The sequence below is a fragment of the Trichechus manatus genome, unplaced genomic scaffold, assembly GCF_000243295.1.
Source record: "Trichechus manatus latirostris isolate Lorelei unplaced genomic scaffold, TriManLat1.0 scaffold00160, whole genome shotgun sequence".
Classification (NCBI taxonomy): Eukaryota; Metazoa; Chordata; class Mammalia; order Sirenia; family Trichechidae; genus Trichechus; species Trichechus manatus.
Window position 1 is genome coordinate 446,156 of NW_004444096.1, and position 11,351 is coordinate 457,506.

Below are 11,351 nucleotides of genomic sequence, written 5' to 3' on the forward strand. Positions count from 1 at the left end.
TTGACTAGGATAGCTGTAGTGGTGGACAGTCTGCAGAGCTGGGAGATAGTTTGAACCTAAAGCTGATAGGGCATGTTGGTAGATGGGCTGTGGAAGGTAAGAAAGAGCAGGCAAGGGTAAGTTGAGTTTTGGGCATCAGCAGCTAGGTGAGTTGTGCTGCCATTGACTGGTATGAGGAGGACTGAGGGAAGAGCAGGTGTGGGGAAGGTAGTCGGGAATCACGAATTCTGTTTAGAGGCAAGAATGAGCTGCCTTTCAGATATGCAGTGAACACGTTAGTCATTGGTATTTAGGCGGCATTTAAGGTTATGGGATTGGAGCGATCACTTCAGGAAAGAATGAAGACAGAAGTCAGCAGAAAGAGGAGGTGCCAGCAAGCAAGACCACAAATGACATGCCAGTGAGATGAGGAATTACCAGGAGTGTTTGAGTCCTGGAAGTCAAGTGAACCAAGTATTTAAAGAAAGAGGAAGCTATCAGCAATATTAAATGCTGCAAGGTGTCAGGTAAGGGCACTGATCTGACAAGATAGTCCACGTTGGTGGTCTTCAGAAGGATGTTTTCAGTGGAGTGAGAACAAAAGCCTACTTAGTTTGAAGGAAGAGTGTGAGATAGGAAAGTGGAAACAGCCTGTGTAGATAACTCTTTAGAGGAATTTCGCTCCGAAGGAGAAGAGAGAAAGGCTGCTAGAAGGATATGTTGGCTGGAGGGCGGTTTTTTTTTTTTTTTTCCTAGTAAGATGGAAAATCATTTCAGCAGGTTCTTAGGCTTCTTGGTGTGATCCAGTGGAAAGGAAGCATGATCATTAAGTGAATGTGAAGGGATGGGGATCCAAGAAGTAGAGAGGGCACCACTGCCATCGAGTCAGTTCCAGCTCATAGTGACCCTCTATGTAGGACAGAGTAGAACTGCCTCATAGGGCTTCCCAGGCTGTCATCTTTACGGAAGCAGACTGCCACATCTTTCTCATGCAGAGCAGCTGGTGGGTTTGAACTTTTGACCTTTTGGTTAGCAGCTGAGCGCTTAACCACAGCAGGGATAGTTCATGCATTGTAACAGGAGGGAAGCCAGAGCGAAAGGATATACATGCAGATAGACTGGGAAATTTGTTAGTGGGATGATTCGTAGATGTTTGCCGGATTGCTTCTGTTTTTCTCAACATAAAACTACATCATCAGCTGAGATGGAGGAGTTTTGAGATGAAGGAATAAAATAGTTATCTCAGACAGTGAAAAAAGGTAATTCACTAGAGAATTGTAGTGCTTAGTGTTCACTTGAGTTTCACAAGCATAAGTTTAAAATGGGACCAGTCTCAGGGTTGTGGGTTATTTTATCCAGCCACATGTAGGTGCTTCGTGGCAGGCACAGAGTAACCAGATCAATGATTTAACTTAGAGCCTCAATTTCCTTATTCTAAAATGGCAATAATATCTTTTTCAGGGGGTAGTTTTAAGAATTAACTGAAAATTAAGAAAATTTTGGCATAATATTTGAATTAGGCTTTTCAGTTTACAATTCTGTCATAAAATATTGGGCTTATATATCAGTATTCTTAAGGATATAATTTAAATAGCTCTATTTTGAGAGTTGGGTGAAATTCGCTAGTATTAAACCTGTGGGGAGAAATTATTGATTTGGCTCTTAATATGTTGTTCTGGCTCTTGATTTATTTATGCCAGAATAATTTCCCAGAAAAACATAGGAATGGGACTGGGAAGGAACATACCATGACATTTTTCCTTGAATTTCAGAGGCAAGTGCAAAAACCTGTGACGGTGTACAATGTGCCTTTGAAGAACTGGTTGAAAAGATCATTCAGACGCCTGGACTGTGGGAAAGCGAGAACCAGACCAAAGGAGTGAAACTGTCCCACCGGGAGGAAGGTCACGACGGCGGGGCGTGCGGTGGTTACTGCTCGGTGGTATAGACTTGGGAGAGATCCCCCTTCGCACACGCAATCAGATAGTGACATCTTTCTGTATATAAACTCTTTAACTGCTCTGTTAGGGACCTTGCAGTTTGCACACGTTTGTTTTGTATCATGACAGTAAATATTTGCAGGAAATCCCACTCATCGGCTTTCCCAGGTAACATGGTAAGCATGCAGTTTGCAGTCTGCCGTTTTTTTATGTGACATAAAATAGGTGTACCTTTGTAAGTACATTTGATTTTATGATTTACATTTATCATGTAATTTTTTAAAAAATCCATCTATTTAGTATATGTTGATACAAGATCTTTTAAAAAATCCATCTATTTAGTATATGTTGATAGAAGATCTGCTTTTGATCTCCTTTTTGCTTAAATCCTTCTATTGATTATTGAATTACTTGGTATGCAGAACTCCCAGAAACACTGGGGGGTATGCATATATCAGCAAACCTGACAAGTTTTCTTTCAGGAATAACAAAGAGCATGATTCCACAGCTTTTCTAGGATGTTTGCTGACAGATTCTCTTTTAGTATTAAGAAAAATTCTCATTACAGAAAGTAGCCCAGGCCAATTTATAATTAAATCTCTATTTGTTCTGATGATGCTTCTAAACTAGCATTGGTATGTTAAAAAAGTTTGGTCTTACTTTTTAATTTACTTCAATTAGTAACTTAACTATTTAAGTAGAGTTTTAATCCCGTGGTGTGTACATTGGACTCCTGGCTCTTTCGTGCAGCGTTTTTAGTTCTGTGGTGGTTGGCAGTGACAGTAAGCTTTTCCCCGTTTTGGTTTCAGAAGGACATGAATAGTGTGTTCACCGTAACTCACAGAGTTCTTATGACTTTTAAAACCAACTCCCTTTTTTCATAAATGTTGTTAGTGTTTGTCCAAGTACCTCAGTTGTAACTTGTTGAATGTTTATGAATATCAGTATCTTGACTTCGTAAATGGCTAGTTGACATTCAAAAACCTATTTCTGTGTTTTGAGAGGTGGGAGGAAAAATAACACTAAATGACAGTTTGAGAAGGGCATATTGCATCCCGATTCTGGTGTGGGTGGGAGAATACTGTCGCAATGAAAATCTTGATAATTTACCGTAACAAGTAGCCAACAGCTTTACCAAACCAACTTGTACAGACTGATAAATCTTTTCCACAGTATTCATTTTCTAACCTGTTGCTGTTGTACATTATATATTTATTTTCACTCATTTAATTTACCTTGATCTCTGACGTTTTAATCACCAAAATAAATTGTCCTTTACGGCCGGTCACTGTAATACCCCTCAGTAAGATTCTGGTATTAATTTCTGGGCAGTTTGTTCTCTGTATACAGTCGCAACTGATGAGCATTTTTGTGGGTCACCTTTACAACACGTGTTTTATTGGATTTACTTCAAGTTGGGTTCTTTCTGAAATGTACATCTTCACGTATGAAAACCTCACATTCTACTTGGTTAACGCTTGTTAGACTATGTTACATGTGATTAAAGGTTTTATACAGTCTGTACACTTTTACTAAATATAAAACATTCACTACTATAATGTTGGAGAAAGGTAGCTAACACCGTGTACTTATGATTTGTTGTGTAACATTAAAACTTCGGATTTGTATGTTTATATGGCGTGTGTATTGACACAACTTCTCTGTTTATTGCTTCTGGCTCCTTGAGCTACAATAATCTTCCTTTCTGTGCATTGGATTGTTGTCTTGATTTGGTCAGAATTTGGATACATATGAGTCACTTGAATATAACTTAAAAAACTAATGTTGTTTGATTTACATTGTAACCTTTTATAGTTTTTGAATAAATATAATAGCCTGCTTTCCCTAGATGCGTTTGTGTAGGAAGTATTATACATTTCCCTATTACTCTCATCAGCTAAGGACCACCTGAATACAGTGTTATTCAAATTTTATTATATTAGTTGGCTTTCATTTTACTATTTTGTTGCACTTATTTCATAGTGGAGGTTTCATAAGTGAGGCGGTTATAATACCTAAAATCAATCACTTCAGTAAATGAGGGTTTTGTTATTCTTTTCAGAAACCTTTAAATAGTCTTAAAGTGCCTTTTGCAGATGGTACAAATTAGAACAATTAGAATATAGTGTTTTGAGTTCTAGGCATACTGACATAGACCTAAGCAAATAAATAATTAACTGCATTAAATTTCTATTAAGAGTAATAGTTAACATTTATTGAAAGCTTCCTTGTTGCCAGGTGCTGTTCTAAGTGCTGAATTATTAAACCTCACAGCAGCCTTCCCAGATTGGTACTCTTCTTATCTCCCTCTTAAAGATGAGGATACTGAAACCTAGATATGTTAGATAACTTCCCAGAGACCGCTTAGCTAATCAGTGGTGGAGCTGGAGTCCAGGGAAGGGATTTTCACTCCTGAGCCTGTACTCTTAACCACTGCTCCTTTTAGTATGACCAGTTACTAGCTTTTTGTGGTAACCCTGCAGGTTTAAGGTAGTTCCCGTTTCTTTATCACTCTCTTTATTATATGTAATGAAATTATTTCAGATTTATTGGTTATAGAGTGAATCCTGTTGATGTAAGACAGCCCTGTAAGTCATTTGACCTAAGAGTAGAGTAGGTGGTCTCTTAGTCCTATTACCTTCTGAGGGGGGGAATGAAAATCCCTGACTTAGAAAAGGTACAGAGTGAGGGCATTTATGGCACCTTAACTTCCTTTTTGTAATTAGATGTGGGAACAGTCTTTTACTTGAAATTAAAATCTAGTGAGTGTTTTCATTTCAAGTACTTAACTGCTGTCTACAAACTCATACTTGGCATTGAGCTTCTAATTGAGTGCAGTGAAATTAGACTTAATTTTGATTCATTGTAGTTTGCATACTCAAGAAATATGCATGATTCTGTACTAAGTGTGGTACTGATCCATAGCTCATAAGAGGACTCTTCTACACCAGTACTTAGCTTACTGTGGGATGGTACAGACTTATATCTACATTTTTAAATACAGCTTAATGTGTACTTTTTCTAACTGATTTTCAGGTGAACTGGGATAATCCTTTAGGTACCATAAACTGTAGGTCTTCTCATTATTCAAGCGTCATCCTTCTATTCCTTGGGGTCCATTTTGCCAGTAATACTTAAGACGTGTTTTGTCCCTTACGTATTTTCCATAGTTAGATATAAGATATTTTACTGGTTATGATCCCAACTCTGTGGAAGAAAATCAGCTAGAGACTTCACTGTAGGTTTTGTCTGGAATTGTTAAGAGGATAGATAGAGGTAATGGTCTGAGTCAAGACTTGGGGCTATTAAATATAAATTTACCTAGGAATCCCTCTCTCTCTTTTTTTTTTTCTTCAAAATTGCAGCATCTGTCAGGCTGGAGAAAAAAAGTCAACCTGTTACATTTGGGGCTTTAAATTTTACTGTTGCTGCTAATTTACCGTTCCATATTTAGGAATAAGTAATGTTTCTGATTATAAAAGTGGTGTAAAGTCACCCTCTTGGTTAAAGCTGTTTCATACACACAGACACACATGCTGGTAGGGTATTTCTTTTTTTCAATCCGATAGCAGCAAATTATGTGATTGTATTTGTGTTTATTTGATTACTAGTGAGACTGAGCACTTTAGTATATTTATTGGATATTTGTATTACTTTCTTTAATTCTTTGCTCCCAATACCACCACTCATTTTTTCTTTGGATAACTACCCCGCCCCATTATCACATGTGGTTTGGGTGGGATTGTTGCAACCCCAGCTCTAGGCTTGGCCTGGCCTCCTTCAGCCAGTGCTGTCCCCGCCCCTGGCCATAGTGAATGGTTCAGGGATAGGCTTTTGGCTCCACTCAGGCTACTGAGATACAAGGAGATGTTTGCTGAGGATTCCTCAGGAGCTGCTGAAGAAGACAGCTTCTTGGAGGTAGTGCAGCGTGAGGGTTCAGGTTCTGAATGTGCTGCAGCCAGTTTCTCTCCCGTAAGCGTTCGAGCCCGCCTGATGGCCACACCAAGAAAATGAGGGAATGGAAGCTGGCGCGCTGATGCATTCTGGAATCTCTGCATCAGATCAGACCTGAAGTCGTGTCTGTTTCTGGACTTTTCACTTACATGAGTCAATAAATTTCTTACTTGTTTAAATGTTGGAATTGAGTTTTCTTGCAAATGCACGTGTGCTGTGTAAGTGTATGTTTTTCTCATTTGTACATTGAGTCCAGTATGTTGATAATCATTTACATAAGGAAGAAAATAAAACCACCACTCGAAAAGCCACTCTGCTCTTAAGTGACTGTTAGCAGTTTCGGGAGGTCACGTTCATGTTTCTTCATGGATTGGGGGGTGTGTGTGTGTGTATCTGCATGTACACGAATGCACATATATGTGTATACGTATGTATGTATACACACACACGCACACACACACATTGTATAAATGCTGTTTTAAGGAGCCCTTATAGGTTCTTTTGCTTTTAGATTTAATTTCCTTTGTCATCGGAAAACTCCCTCTCCCATTTCCCGCCTGAGATAATCAGTGTTACAGTCTGACATATGTGCCCTTTCTGCATTTCTTCATGTCCCTGTAATTGTGTACACACACATACACGTATTAACTGTTTATGTTACAAAAGTGGGATCATCTGCATACTAATCTCTGCGTGTGCTTTTCTTTCCTAACAATAGATTTTGAAAATCTCTCCAAACCAGCTTATGTACATCTAACTTGCCCTTTTTAATGATGATAACAATATTCCATGGTATGGAGGTACCACAATTTATTCATCCGTCTGTGAGTGATCATTTACCATGTTACCTTTGTTTTAGGCCCCTGAAGATGGTGCTGTAACAAGTGTCTTTGCACATCTTTTTGTTTGTTTGGGTTAAGTGTCTTAAGAGCTGGATCTGTGGGTCAAACAATGTGTATTTTTAGTTTTGATATGTTTTGTAGGTTGCTTTCTGAATATCTGTAACAGTTTACGTTTCCACTAGCAGTATATGAATGTGTAATATTCCCCTGCGTTTTCCGGCAGCAGCAGGAGGTGTTCGTACATTTTAATTTTTTGCTACTTTGATATTTGTAAGGTGTGATTTTGCTATTACTTTAGTTTGCATTTTCTGTGGAGCATTTTTTTCGTGTTTGTAGGCCATTTGGAGTTGCTCTTCTGTGAAATGATTATTCATATCTTTGCCAATTTTTCGGTTCCGTTTTTTGTGGTTTTGTTATCAGTGATATGGCCTCTGTGTAGAGTTCAGATGTTAACCCTAGTGTGTGGTACAGGCATTTTCCTTTTAACCTAATGTTTGCCTTTTGGCTTTGTTATGCTAGGTTTTTGCTTAAAAAAATTATTTTTTGTATTTTATAGCTTCTGGGTTCCCCAACTCTTAGATTGTACATACCATCTCCTAAACGTCTTCTGAGATTTTTGTTTTATGTTTTGTTTTTAAACTTTTATTGTACCTGGAATGCACTTTTGTTTATGGCACAAGGCAGGGAGCTGTCTTGTTCTTCATATGGATAACTGGTTGTGCCACTACCGTATATTAAATCCTTTTCCTACTGAGTTGTCGTACCACTTTGTCCTGTACTAAATTACTGTACGTATTGGAGTCTACTTTGCATAAGTACTTGGAATCTACCATAAATACTAAAATCTACCTTGCCTGTTGGGTAATCCACCCCTGCACTTACCTCTCACACAGTTACAGCATCACGATGACAGGAATACTATTCAATCACTCTTACAGAATGGCTTCAGGATTACAATTCCATAGAACTACCAGCCACGGACGTCCTGAGAAAAGTCAAAATTTATTTGCATTTCTGTCCTTAGATATTATCTCACTATGGTTGTACAGTCAGAAGTGTTCCAATTATTTGAGTAATTTTTTCTGTGTAGTTTTATTACATTTGGATATAATAAGTCCATTTGTTTCTGCTTGCCTTCAATTTCTGTCATTGTTGTTAGGAGGCATCGAGTTGATTTCGACTCTTAGCAACCCCATGGGACAGAGTAGAACTGCCCCGTAGGGTTTTATTGGCTATAATCTTCACAGGAGCAGATCACCAGGTCTTTCTCTCATGGAACTGCAGCCTTTGGTTAGCAGCCGAGTGCTTAACCGGTACACCACCAAAGGCTCCTTTGCCCTCAGTTTTAGGGTTTAGTTTTCCCATCCCCTTTAGTTTTATTTGTGAATAATTAAAAGAGATGATTCAGAAGTCAGTACTGTATAAAAAGATGTGTCGGAGAAGTTGAGTTCCTATCCTGTTCACTCCATCCTGCTCTCATTCCCCAAATGTGGTCATTATCATTAGGTTCTGGTTTATTCCTCCTGTGTTTTCGTTTCTATTTTTGCAAAAATTATGCAGTATTCTTTTTTCCATCTCTTACACGGTGGTGGTTGTTAGGTGCCGTGGAATCAGTTCTGACTCATAGTGACACCATAGGACAGAGTAGAACTGCCCCATGGGGTTTCCAAGGAGCAGATGGTGGCTTTGAACTGCTGACCTTTTGGTTAGCAGCCAAGCTCTTAACCACTGTACCACCAGGGCTCCACACAATAGTTAGCATACTACATATGCTCTTGAACCTTGCTTTTTTCTCCTAACGTAACCTGAAAAATTATATATGATCAGTTCATAGAGCTCTTCCTCATTCTTGTTATATGGTTGCACTCGCTCCATGGTGTGGATTACATAGTTCGTTCAAACAGTTGCCTATGAATGGGCGTTTGGAGTGTTTGCAATTACAAATAAAGCTGCAGTGAATAACTTTGTATGTTTCGTATTTGTGGAGGATGCATTCCTATGGCAATTTTTAAAGTCACCTTTATTGAGGTACGTTTTACACATAATAAAATGCACTCATTTTAAGAGATGAGTTTTATACTTGTATAACTTGTGTAAGAGCCCCAGGGCACAGTGGTTAAGAGCTCGGCTGATAACCAAAAGGTGGGTGGTTCAAAACCACCAGCCGCTGTGCAGGAGAAAGATGTGTCAATCTGCTTCCATGAAGATTACAGTCTTGGAAACCCTATGAGGCAGTTCCCCTCCCTACTGTAGGGTCGCTGTGAGTCGGAATCGACTTGACAGCCACAGGTTCGGTTTTAACTTGCGTAACAGCTACCACAGTTAAGATAGAGAACGTTCCCACTACCTCAGGAATTCCCTGTGCATAATGCTTGGCTCCCCTTCTTACTCCCGCCTCCAGTCTGCCTGACACTGCCTGGAGCTTTGGGGTGTTGCGGGGACATCAGCTCCTACCCCTATTGCAACCTCTGCCTGCATAGTTAGATTTCATTTTTCACTTCTGTTATTCATTAGAGGACCCATCCTTTTTCCATTTTGCGTTAATCTGTAGAAGTACCTCACGTGGTGTCCTTCACTGCGGTCACTGTTGGCAGTGTTCTTTGTCTCAGTTCCTTTAGTCTATTTTTAACATGGTCTCGGGGGAGACCACCTTACGGGCTTGGGTGTACCACCCTGTAAGCAGGAAGTATTTTTTCTTTTAACTCTTACATTTAATTTTTCATTTTTATATGGACAAAGTGCTTAGTCTTTTCTTTATGGCTTCTGGATTTCCATTTTAGTTAAGAAGGCAACCCCAACCCAGGGTTGTTCAGATATTCCTGTACGTTTTCTCATAGTTTTGTCCTTTCTTTGTTTGGCTTTACATTTCATGGTATGCAATCCATCCGGAATTTATTTTTGTTTATGGTGTGAGGTAAGTCTAAATTTATTTTCTTCCAGGCTGATAGGAAATTATGCTAACAAAATTTATTTTTTCACTGAGTAGAAATGCCATAATTAGTTGATTTATTCAACAAAGATTTGTTTAATACCTCCCATTTGCCAGACACTGTTCTAGGCCCTAGGGATACAACCAGGGACAAATAAAAGTCAGTGCCTTCAGGTAGTTTACGTACTAGGGTGGGAAACAGTAAACAAATAAACTACATTATTCTGAATAGCAATAAGATCTAGGAAGAAAACAGGCCAGGGAAACAGGATGAAAAGGGAAGTCAGGGTCAAGCAGGCCCCATCTTAGCAAGTGACATTTGAGCTGAGACCAGCAAACAAGGAAGGATCCTGCTGTGCATAAGTCTGGGAAAAGAACAAGTGTGAAAGGGCCTGAGCAGATCCAACTTGGAGAGTTCTAGCAAGGCCAGTGTATTTGGAGCACAGAGAGTGAGCCAAAAAGTAGAAGAAGAAAAGCAGGAGTCAGACCATGTAGAACCTTATAGATCCTGGTGAGAGTTTGGATTTCATGCTGCATGAGATGGGAAGCCACTGGAGACCTTTAAACAGAGAAGTTATATCATTTAAGATTAGTTAGGTTCAGACGTGTGTAACAAAGCTCAAAATAATACTTGTTTAAACATGCAAGGATTTATTTTCTTATACAGAAGTCCAGAAGTGACAGTACAAGACTGTTGCTGGCAGCTCCATTGGCCATTTTTATCCTTAGGCTTCCATCTACAAGACTACCTCGTGGTCCAAGTTGGCTGCAAGAGCTCCAGCTATCATATACACATTCCAGGTAGCAGGAAGAAGAGAACGACAAAGAGCATACTTTCTGACTGGGTTAGCTCCTTTTAGGGAACCTTACTGAAGATTTACATCATACTTTTCTACTCATTTATTTCATTGGCTGGAATGTAATCACTTGGCCACACCTAGCTGTCAGGAAAAGTGGAGAATGCTGTCTTGGTTAGGCACATTGCCACCCCCAATAGCATTAAAGTTCTGTTAACAACTGTTGGTTTTCTAGGACTGCCATAACAATTTACCAGAAACAGGGTGGCTTAAAACAAGAGAAATGTATTCTCACAATTCTGGAGCTAGAAGTCTGCAATCAAGGTGTCCGCTGGTCCGTGCTCCCCGCAAGGGAGCTCTAGGGGAGAATCCTTCCTTGCCTCTCCCAGCGTCTGGTGGCTGTTGGCAATCCTGGCGTTCCTTGGTTTGCTGCTGCATCACTCCAGTCTCTGCACCAGTTGTCACATGATACTTCCCCCTGTGTCTGTCTGCCTCCAAGTCTCCATTCCCATATAAGGACACCAGTCACTGGATTTTAGAGCCTGCCCTAATCTAGTATGACCTCAGAGTAATTAATTACATCTTCAAAGACCCTATTTTAAAATAAGATCACATGAGATTCTGTACAGACGTGAAATTTGGGGGACGCTATTCAACTCAGTACAGTATGGAAGAAGGGGAGGATGATATTGGGTAGATAATTAACCAACTTTGCCACGTAAGTAATGTGATCTGATACTATGTTTCCAAAAAAAAATCACCTGTTACCTGAGAGCAACAGTGTGCAGGGAGACCAGAGATGAGGCTGTTCCAAAGGTCTAGGGAGATGACAGTGGTGGCTTGAACTCAGTGGCGACGGGAGGTGGTGAGAAGTGATCAGATCCAAAATGTAGTCTAAAGTGTACACAGG

At 39.7% G+C, this 11,351-nt stretch overlaps 1 protein-coding gene across 3 annotated transcripts in view; it reads left to right on the forward strand.

The window, feature by feature from the left end:
- The window catches only part of RAB18 (RAB18, member RAS oncogene family), a 34,551-nt gene extending 25,714 nt beyond the window's left edge, over positions 1 to 8,837 (forward strand). For 2 of the 3 annotated variants that reach the window (XM_023740586.1, XM_023740585.1), the window contains one exon: positions 1,752 to 8,837. In XM_023740586.1, coding sequence (XP_023596354.1) covers positions 1,752 to 1,927 — 176 coding nt within the window. In that variant the 3' untranslated portion in view covers positions 1,928 to 8,837. The remainder of the gene's footprint in view (positions 1 to 1,751) is intronic. The other variant, XM_004386243.2, reaches the window with a different exon arrangement.
- Positions 8,838 to 11,351: the final 2,514 nt, after the last annotated feature.